The sequence below is a fragment of the Coregonus lavaretus genome, assembly GCF_964263955.1.
Source record: "Coregonus lavaretus genome assembly, chromosome: 26".
NCBI lineage: Eukaryota > Metazoa > Chordata > Actinopteri > Salmoniformes > Salmonidae > Coregonus > Coregonus lavaretus.
The window spans coordinates 43,795,730-43,815,803 of NC_140013.1; the positions used below are offsets into that span (position 1 = coordinate 43,795,730).

The following is a 20,074-nucleotide window of genomic DNA, read 5'->3' on the forward strand; positions in this document are numbered from 1 at the left end:
GTACATGGCCATTAAGGCCAGATTTTTCTCCAAGATGTTCAAACGTTCATAGATGACCAGCAGGGTCAAATAATAATCCCAGTGGTTGTAGAGGTTGCAACAGGTCAGTACATCAAGAGTAAATGTCACTTGGCTTTTCATAGTTGAGCATTCAGAGGTCAAGACAGCAGGTGTGTGTGGGTGGGGAGAGAGAGAGAGAGAGAGAGAGAGAGAGAGAGAGAGAGAGAGAGAGAGAGAGAGAGAGAGAGAGAGAGAGAGAGAGAGAGAGAGAGAGAGAGAGAGAGAGAGAGAGAGAGAGAGAGAGAGAGCGAGAGAGAGAGAGAGAGAGAGAGAGAGAGAGAGAGAGAGAGAGAGAGAGAGAGAACAGCCGGTCTGGGACAAGGTAACACGCCCGGTGAACAGGTCAGGGTTCCATAGCTGCAGGCAGGACACCAGAAACTGGATCTGCAGCACTTCCTGTTCCTAGAGAGTGTGGTTAGGCAATGAATGGTTCCAAATGGCACCCTATTCCCTCCGTAGTGCACAATGTAGGGAATATGCTGCCATTCAGGATTCAATCAACTCAGTCAAGGCCAGGTGGTGTCAGGTCAACTCAGTCAAGGCCAGGTGGTGTCAGGTCAACTCAGTCAAGGCCAGGTGGTGTCAGGTCAACTCAGTCAAGGCCAGGTGATGTCAGGTCAACTCAGTCAAGGCCAGGAGTTGTCAGCCCGAAGGACATAGTGTGTCAGATGTAACTATGGAAAGGACTCTACAAGTGGCTACACCTGACGGCTATTCTGTCTGGACACTGTGTATGTTGTGTGTGTGGGAGGTGTGTCTGTGTGTATGTTGTGTGTGTGGGAGGTGTGTCTGTGTGTATGTTGTGTGTGTGGGAGGTGTGTCTGTGTGTATGTTGTGTGTGTGGGAGGTGTGTCTGTGTGTATGTTGTGTGTGTGGGAGGTGTGTCTGTGTGTATGTTGTGTGTGTGGGAGGTGTGTCTGTGTGTATGTTGTGTGTGTGGGAGGTGTGGGAGGTGTGTCTGTGTGTATGTTGTGTGTGTGGGAGGTGTGTCTGTGTGTATGTTGTGTGTGTGAGAGGTGTGTCTGTGTGTATGTTGTGTGTGTCTGTGTGTGTAGGATAACGAGGAAGGTCCACACTCAGAACTGACATGTATACAGGACTACTATCCCCTTCCTCCAGTAACCCCAGTGGACCAGAACTTTCTCTGATCTGTTCACTGCTTTGATGTGCAGCAGCTGATTGGTTTGAGAATACATTGATCGGACTCTACTCCACCACAACGGACACGACCACCTGACATATTAGTACCTCAAAAAGCCTGTCATGAGGAGGTCAAAGGGTGAAAATGCTGTACAGTCCATGTAGAGGACTGCAAAACAAACTAAACAAACCCAACTAATATCAAACAAAAAAGATGCATTAGGTGATTTACTTACATTTGTTAAATATATAATACTTGAGCATCTTAAATCAGGCCTCTCTGAGAAGATTTTAAGGGAGAAAAACATGTAGTAGCCCTGCCCTCAAAGTTCTAGAAACCTGTTTGGTGGGTGTGCAGCACAAAAACGTTTCGTCACATCTGAAAGAGAGAAATTCTTGCCTGATGCGTGCTGCTTCTGTCTCCTCCTCAGACAAGTCACAGCAAGCTGACTGGAGACACAGGGAGAAGTGTTCACAGCAATCTGACTGGAGACACAGGGAGAAGTGTTCACAGCAATCTGACTGGAGACACAGGGAGAAGTGTTCACAGCAATCTGACTGGAGACACAGGGAGAAGTGTTCACAGCAATCTGACTGGAGACACAGGGAGAAGTGTTCACAGCAATCTGACTGGAGACACAGGGAGAAGTGTTCACAGCAATCTGACTGGAGACACAGGGAGAAGTGTTCACAGCAATCTGACTGGAGACACAGGGAGAAGTGTTCACAGCAATCTGACTGGAGACACAGGGAGAAGTGTTCACAGCAATCTGACTGGAGACACAGGGAGAAGTGTTCACAGCAATCTGACTGGAGACACAGGGAGAAGTGTTCACTGCAAGCTGACTGGAGACACAGGGAGAAGTGTTCACTGCAAGCTGACTGGAGACACAGGGAGAAGTGTTCACAGCAATCTGACTGGAGACACAGGGAGAAGTGTTCACAGCAATCTGACTGGAGACACAGGGAGAAGTGTTCACAGCAATCTGACTGGAGACACAGGGAGGCACACTTAAATCACTGATTGCCATTCCCCTTAATACAGAGTGTTTGATAATTCTTTACATTAAGAAGTTTATAGACAGTTCGTTACAAGTTAAAATGTGTTTAGATATCATTAATAAAACGGTAATAAACCATTGGTTGAAATTGTTTAAACATGTTACAGTAGTCGTAATAGTTTAGAAACAGCATTTACATTTTATAGTAACAGAGTTGAGCGCTTTTTCTATTGACCAAAGACCAATAGGAGCTGTTGTTACTGTTGAACCGCTTGTTGACCTTGTTGGGTCAGTGACCAATAGGAGCTGTTGTTACTGTTGAACCGCTTGTTGACCTTGTTGGGTCAGTGACCAATAGGAGCTGTTGTTACTGTTGAACCGCTTGTTGACCTTGTTGGGTCAGTGACCAATAGGAGCTGTTGTTACTGTTGAACCGCTTGTTGACCTTGTTGGGTCAGTGACCAATAGGAGCTGTTGTTACTGTTGAACCGCTTGTTGACCTTGTTGGGTCAGTGACCAATAGGAGCTGTTGTTACTGTTGGACCCCTTGTTGACCTTGTTGGGTCAGTGGAGTGAGTCTGCTTCACAAGTTACACATTTAATCTCACTCAGCTGCCATCCAACAACAGTTAACACACCTGTGATAAAGTTGAATTGAATTGAATACACCTTTGACATTGCATCATATGAACGGTTTCACATCTTATGAACATCCTTTTCACAGAGTTAACTTGTGACCCCTAGAGGACAATCTACAATTCCCACCAAACAGCATCTACATCACCTTCAGAAACAAAACAAACTTGAGGACAGGGTGATTTTATTCATCATGATCAAGATTAGCTTACACACTGCCACACATCTGTATACAATCGTATTGGTATCATTGTGTATAATACATTATATACACTGCACAATTTTCAGAAAATAAATATATTTATTTCATACAAAAATAATCTCTATCAATGAAAGGCCAAACCAAATAGCAAAGCCTGACTGTATATAAGACAGAAGCTATAATGTGTCAATAAGTCAATATAAGTACTGTAATTTGATAATATAATTATTCACAGCCCTGGTTTTGGAAGTCTTCATCCCAGCAGAGACAGTTAGTGGTGGTGCTGAAACCCGGGGAGTGTTATTGTAAAGTGATGTGTTATACAGCAGTGTATAAGGTTAGAGTAATGCACAAGCAGACAACGTGACAATCAGGCGGCCATATTGGAACGTTGTTGGACCGTTGTGTCAGAATCTTCTCTGGGTTCTAGAGCGGTTGCTGGTGGAAACTGGGCGGTGCTTGCGGTGTGGGGCAGCAGCCGTCCCTTCCTCTGTCTGGGAGGAGTCAGGAAACGGTCATGACAGGAAATAGTCATGTTCAACAACACTCAAATCAACGATCATGTACAAATTTATTCAATCAATCGAGTATGGTAAAAACGTTATTCTTTCAGAAACCACTGAGATACTCACAAAGGGCGCTTCACCATGTAAGAAAGCTTTAGCAGCAGGGTTGCCTCCAACAAACGCTTGCACATCTGCAATGTATAATGTCAGAGAGTGAGTAGGGGGTGGAGATGTGACCACTGAAAAACTCTTGAGCTCTATTTAGGGTCCCTAGACACTGGCAATATCAGCCTGGTCATTGCAGGGTTGTACTCACATTGCAGCCGATGGTTGAGTCGATCCAGGGACAGCAGCACTTTCTGCTCCTCCAGGGAGATGGTGGTGATGGTGGAGACCTGGACCTGGTGCTGCCCCTCCCATGCGGCCTGCTGTTGGTACCCCTGGCCCTGGCTGGTAGTGATCCATTGGCCCTGGTGTTGGTTGTGGCCTCCACCTGGCTCGAGCCTCTGTGTTTGCGCCGTCTCCTTGGCAGCCACTATATCACTGTCGGCCATCACGCCTTCACTGTGGGCCTCTGCTTCTGCATACTCTGAACCAAAAAGCACAGTCAATACAGTTAACACAGTCAGCATAGACAACGCAGTCAGCACAGACATTACAGTCCACACTGTCAACACAGTCCACACTGTCAACACAGTCAGCAGTCAGCACAGACAACACTGTCAACACAGACAACACAGTAAATACAGTCAACATAGACATTACAGTCAACATAGTAATCACAGTCAGTACAGTCAACACACACACACACACACACGTATTTTGTCTCCACGTGATGTCTATCGCCGATAAGCTACCAAGGAAAGGGCTAAGAATAGCCCATTTTAATATGTGTAGCCTTAGAAATAAGGTTCATGAAATCAATAACTTGCCAACATCGGATAACATTCATATACTATCCATGTCTGAAACTCACTTAGATCATTCATTTGATTATACAGCAGTAGCAATACAGGGATATAACATCTACAGAAAAGACAGGAATGCCAATGGGGGAGGTGTTGCTGTAGATGTTTAGAGCCATATTCCTGTAAAGCTTAGAGAGGATCTCATGTCTAATGCTGTTGGGAGTGTTGTGGTTGCAAGTTCACCTGCCTCATCTAAAGCCTCTTCTTTTGGGGTGCTGCTATAGACCACCAAGCGGTAACAGTCAGTATTGGGATAATATGTGTGCAATGCTTGCTAATGTAAGTGATGTTAACAGATGGTCTCCTGAGTGGCGCAGTGGTCTAAGGCACTGCATCGCAGTGCTAACTGTGCCACTAGAGATCCTGGTTCGAATCCAGGCTCTGTCGCCGCCGGCCGCGACCGGGAGACTCATGGGCGGCGCACAATTGGCCCAGCGTCGTCCAGGGTAGGGGAGGGAATGGCCGGCAGGGATGTAGCTCAGTTGATAGAGCATGGCGTTTGCAACGCCAGGGTTGTGGGTTCGATTCCCACGGGGGGCCAGTATAAAAAAAAAAATATGTATTCACTAACTGTAAGTCGCTCTGGATAAGAGCGTCTGCTAAATGACTAAAATGTAAATGTAAATGTATTTTCTGGGTGACCTGAACATTGACTGATTAGCAACTAGCTGTCCTCTCAAGAGGAAGATTCAAAAAATGTATCATTCAAATAAATTATGCAAAAGAGGTGACAAACAAGTTAGGCTGCTCAGCTGATTGGTTGACATACTGTAAATTGAGAAATGTTCACAAAAATGTTCACAAAAAGAACAAGAAATTATATTACCAAATAATGATGAATCACATAAAAGACAATTGGAAAATAATTTGGAGTACATTTACATTTACATTTACGTCATTTAGCAGACGCTCTTATCCAGAGCGACTTACAAATAGGAGTACCTTAAATCATTTATAACAAAACCTTTCGATATTGCCAATCATTTCAATGACTATTTCACTAGTAAAGTGGACAAACTGAGAAGTGAAATGACAACATTGAACAGTGAACCATCATATTTTTGTATAAAATATCTAATAATGAAAGAGAAGGATTGCTGTTTTGAATTTGGTCAAGTTAGTGTAGGAGAGGTGGAAAACCGATTGTTATCCATCAATAATGATAAGCCACCAGGTACAGACAACCTTGATGGGAAACTATTGAGAATGGTAGCAGACTGTATTGCCACCCCTATTTGCTATATCTTTAACCAAAGCCTAATGGAGTGTGTGTGTCCACAAGCTTGGAAGGAAGCTAACGTAATTCCACTGCCTAAAAATAGTAAAGCACCCTTTGCTGGCTCTAACAGCCGCCCAATCAGTTTGCTGCCTGCTCTTAGTAAACTGATGGAGAGGGTGGTGTATACAATGATATTTTTCAGAGAACAAGTTAACTACTGACTTTCAGCCTTCATATAGACAAGGGCACCCAACTTGTACTGCACTGACTCAGACGACTGATGATTGGTTTAAATAAATGGATAATAAGATGACAGTTGGAGCTGTATTGGTAGAGTTCAGTGCAGCCTTTGATGTTATTGATCATAAATTGTTATTGAAAAAAATCAACTTACAGCTTACATCACCTGGTTGGAGAGTTATTTATCCAATAGAACCCAGAGAGTGTTCTTCAATGGAAGCTTCTCTAACATCAGTTATGTACAGTGCGGTGTCCCTCAGGGCAGTTGCCTTGGGCCATTACATTTTAGTCATTTAGCAGACGCTCTTATCCAGAGCGAATTACAGTTAGTGAGTGCATACATTTTCATACTGGCCCCCCGTGGGAAACGAACCCACAACCCTGGCGTTGCAAGCGCCACGCTCTACCAACTGAGCTACACGGGAATCAGTTATACACTATTGCAGTCCATGGACACATTCTGCCTGGTGTCAACGGTACAGGCTGGTGGCGGTGGTGTACAGAAACTGCATGATGCCATTGTGTCAGCATGGACCAACATCCCAGTGGAACGTTTTCGACAGGTATAATCCATCCCCCTAAGAATTCAGGCTGTTCTGGAGGTAAAGGGGAGTGAACCGGTAATATGGGGGTGTACCTAATAAACTGTCCGGTGAGTGTACATCACAGTCAACATCACAGTCTACACATACAACACAGTCAGCACTGATGCTCTGAACCAAGGAGCACAGTCAGCACTGATTCTCTGAACCAAGGAGCACAGTCAGCACTGATTCTCTGAACCAAGGAGCACAATCAGCACTGATTCTCTGAACCAAGGAGCACAGTCAGCACTGATTCTCTGAACCAAGGAGCACATTTAGCACTGATGTTAGTCTGAAGAAAGGAGCACATTTAGCACTGATATCAATGTCTGCAGGTATACAGTAAGAATTAACACACGGGTTACCTATAGATACACACTACTCATACAGACATTACCTATAGATACACACTACTCATACAGACATTACCTATAGATTCACACTACTCATACAGACATTACCTCTAGATACACACTACTCATACAGACATTACCTATAGATACACACTACTCATACAGACATTACCTATAGATACACACTACTCATACAGACATTACCTCTAGATACACACTACTCATACAGACATTACCTATAGATACACACTACTCATACAGACATGACCTATAGATTCACACTACTCATACAGACATTACCTCTAGATACACACTACTCATACAGACATTACCTATAGATACACACTACTCATACAGACATTACCTATAGATACACACTACTCATACAGACATTACCTATAGATACACACTACTCATACAGACATTACCTATAGATACACACTACTCATACAGACATTACCTATAGATACACACTACTCATACAGCCATTACCTATAGATACACACTACTCATACAGACATTACCTATAGATACACACTACTCATACAGACATTACCTATAGATACACACTACTCATACAGACATTACCTATAGATACACACTACTCATACAGACATGACCTATAGATACACACTACTCATACAGACATTACCTATAGATACACACTACTCATACAGACATTACCTATAGATACACACTACTCATACAGACATTACCTATAGATTCACACTACTCATACAGACATGACCTATAGATACACACTACTCATACAGACATGACCTATAGATACACACTACTCATACAGACATTACCTATAGATACACACTACTCATACAGACATTACCTATAGATACACACTACTCATACAGACATTACCTATAGATACACACTACTCATACAGACATTACCTATAGATTCACACTACTCATACAGACATTACCTATAGATACACACTACTCATACAGACATTACCTATAGATACACACTACTCATACAGACATTACCTATAGATACACACTACTCATACAGACATTACCTATAGATACACACTACTCATACAGACATTACCTATAGATACACACTACTCATACAGACATTACCTATAGATACACACTACTCATACATACATTACCTATAGATACACACTACTCATACAGACATTACCTATAGATACACACTACTCATACAGACATTACCTATAGATACACACTACTCATACAGACATTACCTATAGATACACACTACTCATACAGACATGACCTATAGATTCACACTACTCATACAGACATTACCTATAGATACACACTACTCATACAGACATTACCTATAGATACACACTACTCATACAGACATTACCTATAGATACACACTACTCATACAGACATGACCTATAGATACACACTACTCATACAGACATTACCTATAGATACACACTACTCATACAGACATGACCTATATATTCACACTACTCATACAGACATTACCTATAGATACACACTACTCATACAGACATTACCTATAGATACACACTACTCATACAGACATGACCTATAGATTCACACTACTCATACAGACATTACCTATAGATACACACTACTCATACAGACATGACCTATAGATACACACTACTCATACAGACATTACCTATAGATTCACACTACTCATACAGACATTACCTATAGATTCACACTACTCATACAGACATTACCTATAGATTCACACTACTCATACAGACATTACCTATAGATTCACACTACTCATACAGACAAAACCAGAAATTCTCCTATACCGTGGTGTTGATGTGCCAGGTCATGTTTGCTGTGTGATGCTGTTATCAGCACCGTGGCCTGTGGAAAACAAAACAAACAAGACATGAAGACAATCTGCACTTACATCAGATTCTGTCTGCATAATGAAGGGATTGTATTCTATTTCATTCTATGCATACAAGAGAAACATTGTAATGACACATTTACGACACTTGCAAGCGGTTTTATAGGCTACTGTATACACTACCTAATGGATTAACTACTAAGTGTCGTAACTAAGAAACATGACTCACCTCCGGTTTTTCTATACAGCAGAACACACACTACACCAGTCACTCTGGTCTATCAAGAAACACAGGCCTAACTGACAATACAGACCCCCATTCACAGTCCCTGCCTTCCCAGTCAATTGACATATTGACGGGACTCAGATGAATTGCGAAACAAACGCAACAGGTTCTAAAACACCCTGTGTTCACAGTAGGATCTTAGCTACCCCATAATGCCCTGCCCACTGAACTGTCATATACAACTAGCATGTAGCCTACCTCAACTGTCATATACAACTAGCATGTAGCTACCTGAACTGTCATATACAACTAGCATGTAGCTACCTGAACTGTCATATACAACTAGCATGTAGCTACCTGAACTGTCATATACAACTAGCATGTAGCCTACCTCAACTGTCATATACAACTAGCATGTAGCTACCTGAACTGTCATATACAACTAGCATGTAGCCTACCTCAACTGTCATATACAACTAGCATGTAGCCTACCTGAACTGTCATATACAACTAGCATGTAGCCTACCTGAACTGTCATATACAACTAGCATGTAGCCTACCTGAACTGTCATATACAACTAGCATGTAGCCTACCTGAACTATCATATACAACTAGCATGTAGCCTACCTGAACTGTCATATACAACTAGCATGTAGCCTACCTGAACTGTCATATACAACTAGCATGTAGCCTACCTGAACTGTCATATACAACTAGCATGTAGCTACCTGAACTGTCATATACAACTAGCATGTAGCCTACCTGAACTGTCATATACAACTAGCATGTAGCCTACCTGAACTGTCATATACAACTAGCATGTAGCCTACCTCAACTGTCATATACAACTAGCATGTAGCCTACCTGAACTGTCATATACAACTAGCATGTAGCCTACCTGAACTGTCATATACAACTAGCATGTAGCCTACCTCAACTGTCATATACAACTAGCATGTAGCCTACCTGAACTGTCATATACAACTAGCATGTAGCCTACCTGAACTGTCATATACAACTAGCATGTAGCCTACCTGAACTGTCATATACAACTAGCATGTAGCCTACCTGAACTATCATATACAACTAGCATGTAGCCTACCTGAACTGTCATATACAACTAGCATGTAGCCTACCTGAACTGTCATATACAACTAGCATGTAGCCTACCTGAACTGTCATATACAACTAGCATGTAGCTACCTGAACTGTCATATACAACTAGCATGTAGCCTACCTGAACTGTCATATACAACTAGCATGTAGCCTACCTGAACTGTCATATACAACTAGCATGTAGCCTACCTGAACTGTCATATACAACTAGCATGTAGCCTACCTGAACTGTCATATACAACTAGCATGTAGCCTACCTGAACTGTCATATACAACTAGCATGTAGCCTACCTGAACTGTCATATACAACTAGCATGTAGCCTACCTGAACTGTCATATACAACTAGCATGTAGCCTACCTGAACTGTCATATACAACTAGCATGTAGCCTACCTCAACTGTCATATACAACTAGCATGTAGCCTACCTGAACTGTCATATACAACTAGCATGTAGCCTACCTGAACTGTCATATACAACTAGCATGTAGCCTACCTCAACTGTCATATACAACTAGCATGTAGCCTACCTGAACTGTCATATACAACTAGCATGTAGCCTACCTGAACTGTCATATACAACTAGCATGTAGCCTATCTGAACTGTCATATACAACTAGCATGTAGCCTACCTCAACTGTCATATACAACTAGCATGTAGCCTACCTGAACTGTCATATACAACTAGCATGTAGCCTACCTCAACTGTCATATACAACTAGCATGTAGCCTACCTGAACTGTCATATACAACTAGCATGTAGCCTACCTGAACTGTCATATACAACTAGCATGTAGCCTACCTGAACTGTCATATACAACTAGCATGTAGCCTACCTGAACTGTCATATACAACTAGCATGTAGCCTACCTCAACTGTCATATACAACTAGCATGTAGCCTACCTGAACTGTCATATACAACTAGCATGTAGCCTACCTGAACTGTCATATACAACTAGCATGTAGCCTACCTGAACTGTCATATACAACTAGCATGTAGCCTACCTGAACTGTCATAATACAACTAGCATGTAGCCTACCTGAACTGTCATATACAACTAGCATGTAGCCTACCTGAACTGTCATAATACAACTAGCATGTAGCCTACCTGCGACTGAGATTAGGAGGGTAGCAACCAGCCTGAGTGTTTGAGGGGATCAGTTTGAGCAATCTTGGTCACATAATGAGTAGTTATTTGGGTTGGGATGGTGATTTGTAGATCAGCGATTATTCGCACTCCAGCTGCAATGTGCCTGTATTCACGTACCTGAGACTGGGAGGGTAGAGGCAGCCTTCTGTTCCCTGAGCCAGGTGTTCCTCTCCTCCTGGCCCCACCACCACTGCTCTCATGGGGCTGTCTCCTCACCACGCTCCTGCCTGATCACAATAATATATATAGAATAATGCTAAATACATGTGCATTTACTACAAATGAGGTATAATCAGATGTTCCATAATGATGTTTATTTTAAGAAAATTGCATTGTCATAGAGGCAAAAATAAATACAATAGAATTTCAGGTATCAGTGTCAAATGTGTGCAATGTTGGGTAACTACAGGTCAAGTCATTCACATTTCTTCAGAATCATAGGGAAGATCTACGGGACGGCAGGTAGCCCTCGAGGTTAGAGCGTTGGGCCAGAAACTGAAAGGTTGCTGGTTCGAATCACAGAGCCGACACGTTGAAAGATCTTTCGCTGTGCCCTTGAGCAAGGCACTTAACCCCAAATGCTCCAGGGGTGCTGGACAATGGTGACCCTGGCCATGGCCCCACTCCCTGCGGGCGTCTCAGGGGGAGTTGGGATATTACACACTCGTACAGCATTACATTACACAAACGTACAGCACCCCCTTAATTAGTATGACAACAGAAGGTTCTCCCTAATGTATGGTCTACTCTCTGACATTACGTTATTAAAAAGATATGCCGCCCAAAAAATGATTTCCCTTTTATGGAACGTTTAGAAGATTACATCTAAATGGCGTTCTTTCACAGACAAATAATATTGCGAGGTGTTGAGTCTGCATGCCACCCTATTCCCTATATCAGGGGCAACTCCAGTCCTCAGCCTGATTGGTGTCACAATTTTACCCCAGCCCCAGCTAACACACCTGACTCCAATAATCAACTAATCATGATCTTCATTTTAGAATGCAATTAGTTTAATCAGCTGTGTTTGCTAGGGATGGGGAAAGGTGTGACACCACTCCGGCCCCTGAGGACTGGAGTTACCCATCCCTGACCCTGTACAGTGCATTCGGAAAGTATTCAGACCCTTTGACATTTTACACATTTTGTTACATTGCAGCCTTATTCTAAAATGGATTTAATCGTTTTTTCCCCCCTCATCAATCTACCACAATATCCCATAATGACAAAGCGAAAACAGGTTTTTAGAAATGTTTTGAAATGTATAAAACATAAAAAAACGGAAATATCAAATTTACATAAGTATTCAGACACTTTAATCAGTACTTTGTTGAAGCACCTTTGGCAGCGACTACAGCCTCGAGTCTTCTTGGGTATGACGCTACAAGCTTGGCACACCTGTATTTGGGTAGTTTTTCCCATTCTTCTCTGCAGATCCTCTCAAGCTCTGTCAGGTTGGATGGGGAGCGTCGCTGCACAGCTATTTTCAGGTCTCTCCAGAGATGTTCGATCGGGTTCAAGTCCAGGCTCTGGCTGGGCCACACAAGGATATTCAGAGACTTGTCCCGAAGCCACCCCTGTGTTGTCCTGGCTGTGTGCTTAGGGTCATTGTCCTGTTGGAAGGTGAACCTTCACCCCAGTCTGAGGTCCTGAGTGCTCTGGAGCAGGTTTTCATCAACAATTTCTCTATACTTTGCTCCGTTCATCTTTGCCTCGATCCTGACTAGTCTCCCAGTCCCTGCCGCTGAAAAACATCCCCACAGCATGATGCTGCCACCACCATGCTTTACCCTAGGGATGGTGCCAGGTTTCCTCCAGACGTGACGCTTGGCATTCAGGCCAAAGAGTTCAATCTTGGTTTCATCAGACCAGAGGATCTTGTTTCTCATGGTCTGAGAGTCCTTTAGGTGCCTTTTGGCAAACTCCAAGCGGGCTGTCATGTGCCTTTTACTGAGGAGTGGCTTCCGTCTGGCCACTCTAACATAAAGGCCTGATTGGGGCGGCAGGTAGCTTAGTGGGTAAGAGCGCTGTGCCAGTAACCGAAAGGTCTCTGGTTCTAATCCCCGAGCCGACTAGGTGAAAAATCTGTCGATGTGCCCTTAAGCAAGGCACTTAACCCTAATTGCTCATGTAAGTCGCTCTGGATAAGAGCGTCTGCTAAATGACTAAAATGTAAAATGTAAAAAAAATGGTGGCGTGCTGCAGAGATGGTTGTCCTTCTGGAAGGTTCTCCCATCTCCACAGAGGAACTTTGGAGCTCTGTCAGAGTGACCATCGGGTTCTTGGTCACCTCCCTGACCAAGGCCCTTCTCCCCCAATTTCTCCCAAAATACAGGGAAGGGGGTCTGAATACTTTCCGAATGCACTATATATAGGGCCCTATTGGTCCTGGTCAAAGCTAGTGCACAATGTAGGGAATAGGGTGCCATTTGAGACGCAACCTAAGCTAAATCTTCTTTGACCTTCTTACCATTGGGCGGGGAGAGGAAGAAGCCTCCCATCGTAGTGACGGCTTTGACTCCGTTGATCAGGCTGTCCCCGTTGATAGTAACGCGAGATAGGTTGGCACGGGCTTGAGGCGGGACAGTTTTACGGTCACCTAAGTCGATTACATACACCCCCCCCCCAAAAGAAAGACAAAACAGTCATTCATTTCAACAGTCCTCATTTCCAGAGGTTACTAGTTTCCCTGCTCCAGATTCTGTTATGAAAAACCTGAAGTTCCTCTCAATACAAAAACATGATGTGGCCCAAAAAGAACGACATTTCCCCCATTATATAGATCCATTTCACCGGCGTTGTAATCCCGTGTGGTGGTGGTGAGTGGTACGGGGGGGGGGGGGGGGGGGGGGGGGGCAATGAAAACACAGCGTATCGATTCAACTTAAGAAGTAGCTTTCCTAAGAAAAATGTTTATACCTAAAGAATCTCAAACGAAGTTACAAACTGGCAGGCACACAAAGAAAGTACAGTCCCGTCAAAGGGTTTCTGTTGAACTAGCCTGCAGCACAAGGTGGGGAGGCTTTAGGTCACTGGGTCCTCAGTACTTTCTATGTAAAACATTAGCAGTTTGAAATATATTTCCAATAGCAGGTGGATGACATCAGTCATAAAGTACATACAATATAAAATAACCAACTGTTAGGGATGGAATGATTCAGCGATACATAATAAACCCAAGGAAGAGTAGCTGCTGCCTTGGCAGGAACTAATGGGGATCCATAATAAACCCCAGGAAGAGTAGCTGCTGCCTTGGCAGGAACTAATGGGGATCCATAATAAACCCCAGGAAGAGTAGCTGCTGCCTTGGCAGGAACTAATGGGGATCCATAATAAACCCCAGGAAGAGTAGCTGCTGTCTTGGCAGGAACTAATGGGGATCCATAATAAACCCCAGGAAGAGTAGCTGCTGCCTTGGCAGGAACTAATGGGGATCCATAATAAACCCCAGGAAGAGTAGCTGCTGCCTTGGCAGGAACTAATTGGGATCCATAATAAACCCCAGGAAGAGTAGCTGCTGCCTTGGCAGGAACTAATGGGGATCCATAATAAACCCCAGGAAGAGTAGCTGCTGCCTTGGCAGGAACTAATGGGGATCCATAATAAACCCCAGGAAGAGTAGCTGCTGCCTTGGCAGGAACTAATGGGGATCCATAATAAACCCCAGGAAGAGTAGCTGCTGCCTTGACAGGAACTAATGGGGATCCTTAATAAATACAAATCTGTTGTGATTGAATTGATGTTTCCTCTCCTTCCAGACTGGTCTCAGACTAGACGTAACATAGTAAAAGTAAATCTGTGACACTCAAATTAGTATGATATGTTCTGTTTGGACCAGTCTGCTGTTCTAATAGGCTATTCGCACATTTGCATTCAGATGCTTATAAAATGGCTTTCGCAATGTCAAATCATAGGCTTTATTAGTTGAGTGACAACCAATGTAATTTGCTGGGTCATTGTTACCAAATAAGCTGTAGAAAATTGTGTTTGTAGCCTAACAGAGTGGATGCAGTTCACACCCAACTGCCGATTGGGATTTTCCATTATACCATTTGTATTTGGATTGTTCAGGTTCACCATAAGGAATAGTTTTGGTCGTTGTACTTTAAACACTCAGTGTATTGGGCCATTACACGGACAGGGTAATTATATAAAGGTCCATTCATTCATTCATTGGTCAGGAGAAGCGCTCCATAATCTACCAACCAGTCTAAACCATTCTCTTCGGAGACGGGGGTAAAATGCTCCATAATCTACCAACCAGTCTAAACCATTCTCTTCGGAGACGGGGGTAAAATTCAAAGCTGCATTATATTAATAGTCTTAAATGCCATGCTAATTTCTAAAGATAAATATTGACATAGTACTAGCTCAAAATATGTTTAATCTGCAAAAATGACCAGTTCATCAGTGGGTGATGGTGATTTCAGATAAAATGACCAGTTAATCAGTGGGTGATGGTGATTTCAGATAAAATGACCAGTTAATCAGTGGGTGATGGTGATTTCAGATAAAAAGTGGGGGTGACAAAAAGCAGAAATTGCCTCCACCCCTAATCTGATAGTGGGGTGGTACATGCTCAGTCTGCCCTATGGCTCAGCTCAGGTGCCTACACACACACCATTGACACTGACACACACACACAGAGGGCCACTCAGAAGTCATTTCAGACAAATTCATCTCAGAGAGGCTCAGCTCCTGAGCTCCCATCAGTAGCAGATATGAATTTAAAATGGAAAATGAATGTGTTCATGCAAAAAAAAATATTGCATCGAATCGTATCGAATCAACTCGTTCCCCTAATCAAACCGAATCGTTTCAAACTAAAATGTATTGTTCCTGTATCATATCAGAGCCCTGTATCTAGATGCGTATCGAATTGTTCATGAAAGGAGAGATGCACATCCCTACTAACTATGCCGTAAAACTTCAAAGCTCAAACTACACAACAAGCTCACTGTGATAAAGTTAATCTAATTTGAATGACATGAACATTAATGTCTGTGAAGGAACATTTTATGTTCGTGCTTTTCTAATAACCAATTCGACTGGGTTCATGCAAGTGACTGATTGATCATGCCTGGGAGAAATCCTCACTATCAGTATAAGCAATTTGGCAGTACGCCCAGAACATTGCTCGGGAACCAAAAGGGGTATCTCAGTTTCAAGGTCTCAGCTTGGAGAGAAGAAGCCTCGTGAGGTATTGGTCGGTCACATGCATGAACCAAACGTTAATGATGAATTAAATATGAATAATGAATAAGCTAAATCATGAAAATCTAACTTGTCTGTGTAAGCAGTATATAAGAGAACTAACGGGACTGCCCCGGCGGAGCTCCTGACCGACGTGTACTATGGTGCATTGGGTTGGTTGGAACCTCACCAGCTTGCTGATAATAAAGAATGATTCATTTAATATTGACTTCAGGTGGTCATTTCCACGATACGTCCTTCTCAACTGGTGACAACAACACATGTATTAGAGATGTGAGGACCGGACATTCTGATCAATCTACAGTATAGTACATTACCGTCCTTGGTGGCTAAGGCACTACGGACTCCATGCCAGAGCTGGGAGATCTCCTCGTCTGTGGGAGTACGGTCCAGACAGAGGCCTTTCTCATTGTACAGCAGCCCCCGTCTGGCAGCCCCTCCCTGGGCGTCCTGCTGGCCTGACATGGGGATGGCCTTGGATGGGTTGGAAACAACACCGCTATCTGCCCTAATGACATGCGCACAGGTCTGGGACGGGGCGAAGCTGTCCAGGGTGTCCTTATTACACAAAGCCTGCTCTACAGGAAGACCTGCTTTAGTAGCAGCAGAGTTAGACTTATCCATGTTGTAAGGAGTCTTGGTGGTGTCATTAGAGTGATCCATGTTGTAAGGAGTCTTGGTGGTGTCATTAGAGTGATCCATGTTGTAAGGAGTCTTGGTGGTGCCAGCGTGATCCATGTTGTAAGGAGTCTTGGTGGTGTCAGAGTGATCCATGTTGTAAGGAGTCTTGGTGGTATCATTAGACTGATCCATGTTGTAAGGAGTCTTGGCGGTGTCAGAGTGATCCATGTTGTAAGGCTCTGCAGCCTCTCCTTTGTGTGTGTTAGGCTCAATGGTTTCAGTGCGGGGAGGGGGGCGAGGCACCATGACCTTCCCGTGGGTCACCCGGGCCACGTGGCTGCTGGCCTCGGTAGCAGACTGGGGTCTGATGACCGTGCCTTTCCTGGAGCGGGACGAAACAGGATCCATCCCTGCCCTGGCAGATCTCACTCTCCTGGGGACCCTGGGGCACCCGGTCCTCCCGCTGCTCCCTCGCTGGACCCTGACCTCCATGGCCTCCTGGTGCCCCTGCAGCCTGCTCTCCTGGACCCTGACATCTGCCCAGGCCTGCTTGGTAAAGTGATAGCCGGTGGAGGCTAGAGGGGGGGTGGTGGTGGCCACTGTCTGGTCCTGACCCTGTTGGTGGTCTGATGATGCTGACTGCTGTTTATGTGGAGGTAGTGGACACCCAGAAACACACTTGTTGTTTGTTATAGGATTCTGTTCCATCAGATTTCTGTTCATCTCCTCCTCTCCTTCCAGATTGACCTCGTCAAACCAGCGTATCTTCTTGTTGACCGTCTTGTTGCCCTCTGCGTCCTTGACTTTCGTTCTGGTCAGTTCCACACTATCTCTGATGGACATGGTGAATTGCTTGGTGAATATTAAACGCCCGGTGTTGTACATACTAGAGCTAGCGTTTCCTCCCGACACTCCGTATTTTGATTGCTTTTTAAGAATTCCCTTTATAAATCTGACAACAGTGCCTTTAGGATGATCTGTGGCTGTGCTGACAGCAGCTGCAGGTGGAGGAGGTGGAGGCGTGTCTGTGCGGTGTGTTGGTGCTCCTTCCACCTGCAGGCTCTTCAGGCCTTTAGGGAAGTCAGACCTGATATTACAATGACCCAATGTCTGACTGAGTGGGTCTGTGTTCTTAGACCTCCCGGCTTTGGGCTCAGAGTTGGACCCTTTGTTGAGGTTGTTCGTGGCATCTTCTCCACTGGGTTTGTTCCTGTGTGACTGGTGGTGTGTGCTCCCTGTTGGCTGAACGGTGGCGGAGTCCTCTCGGGCCCCTGAGCTACTCTTAGTGTTATAACTGAGGATATGATCAGGGTTTGAGGAGGGGGCTTCACACAGAAGGTCTTTGTGGCTGCAGGTTTTCCCAGGCAGAAGGACCTGGTTCGCCGACGGATGTTTGGAATACTTGTCCTCCTGATTTCTCACCTGCTGCCTAAATTCTAACTTTCCCTCTGGGGTCAGACAAGAGGTGAACTCCGGCAGCGTTTTGTCTGGGGTAGAAGCCTCGGAGCACGCTGCGACCGCTGAGACTCTGTGGTCCCCCCTCTGATGACTTTCCCTTTCGTCAGGGTCACCGTTATATGGACGTATTGAGGACGTATCTATAATCCCACTCAGAGTTAGCAGGCTGTGGTGACTGACACTGAGGAGTGGGGACTGGGGCTGGGTTACAGTGCTACTCTGAGATGATGAATGGGCTGTACAACTCTGCCACCCAGTGGCCTGTGAGAGCTGGTGCAGCCTACTGTTACAGTCTTCTACAGACTCCTCTGTCTGCCTTGGTCTGGGGGGTTGAGGGCTAGCATCAGCTTTGCCCTGTTGGAGTAGAAGGTTACCACTTAGGAAACTCTTTGTTGGTGGACAAAAGGACAAGTCAGTGGATGGACCATTGGGGTGTTTCTGGACTCTCTGTGTTGTGTCCTCCATCTCCAAGCTATCCAGACTGGACAGGCTCTCTGACTGAGTGACTTCGTTCACATTATGATGCTGTAATACAGAAGAGATAGTTTTATTGGTTGATTCATTGATATTTGGGTAAAACTATTCGTACAGATAAAAACTATTTAAAAGTATCAAGAACCCCAGAGGATGACTGATGTAAGCATAAAAACACTTATTTTCAATGTGTTCCTCTGAGATGCATTAATTCAACAAGAGAAGAGATGCATTAATTCAACAGGAATAGAAGAGATGCATTAATTCAACAGGAATAGAAGAGATGCATTAATTCAACAAGTGATGAATGTCATGATGGTAGGATATCATTAATAATGTGCATAGCTACACCATATATACGAAAGTATGTGGACACCACTTCAAATTAGTGGATTTGGCTATTTCAGTCACACCCGTTGCTGACAGGTGTATAAAATCGAGCACGCAGCCATGCAATCTCCATAGATAAACATTGGCAGTTGAATGGCCTTACTGAAGAGCTCAGTGACTTTTAGCACCTAAAAATCGTCTGTCCTCGGTTGCAACACTCACTACCGAGTTCCAAACTGCCTCTGGAAGCAACGTCAGCACAATAACTGTTAGTCGGGAGCTTCATGAAATGGGTTTCCATGGCTGAGCAGCCGCACACAAGCCTAAGATCACCATGTGCAATGCCAAGTGTCGGCTGGAGAGGTGTAAAGCTCACCGCCATTGGACTCTGGAGCAGTGGAAACGCTTTCTCTGGAGTGATGAATCACGCTTCACCATCTGGCAGTCCGACGGACGAATCTGGGTTTGGCAGAAGGAAGGAGAACGCTACCTGCCCCAATGCATAGTGCCAACTGTAAAGTTTGGTGGAGGAGGAATAATGGTATGGGGCTGTTTTTCATGGTTCGGGCTAGGCCCCTTAGTTCCAGTGACGGGAAATCTTAACGCTACAGCATACAATGACATTCTAGACAATTCTGTGCTTCCAACTTCCCAAAAAAATAAATACTATTTTTTTTTTTTTTTTACTTTGTGGCAACAGTTTGGGGAAGGTCCTTTCCTATTTCAGCATGACAATGCCCC

The 20,074-nt window shown here is 44.2% G+C and overlaps 1 protein-coding gene across 1 annotated transcript in view; it reads right to left on the reverse strand.

The window, feature by feature from the left end:
- Window positions 1-3,446: 3,446 nt before the first annotated feature.
- The window catches only part of LOC311102053 (centrosomal protein of 126 kDa-like), a gene marked incomplete at both ends in the record, with an annotated part of 40,578 nt that continues 23,950 nt past the window's right edge, over window positions 3,447-20,074 (reverse strand). The window contains 7 exons of the mRNA XM_084143271.1: window positions 3,447-3,533; window positions 3,672-3,736; window positions 3,862-4,134; window positions 8,699-8,756; window positions 11,354-11,463; window positions 13,698-13,835; window positions 16,768-19,054. Coding sequence (XP_083999397.1) covers window positions 3,447-3,533; window positions 3,672-3,736; window positions 3,862-4,134; window positions 8,699-8,756; window positions 11,354-11,463; window positions 13,698-13,835; window positions 16,768-19,054 — 3,018 coding nt within the window. The remainder of the gene's footprint in view (window positions 3,534-3,671; window positions 3,737-3,861; window positions 4,135-8,698; window positions 8,757-11,353; window positions 11,464-13,697; window positions 13,836-16,767; window positions 19,055-20,074) is intronic.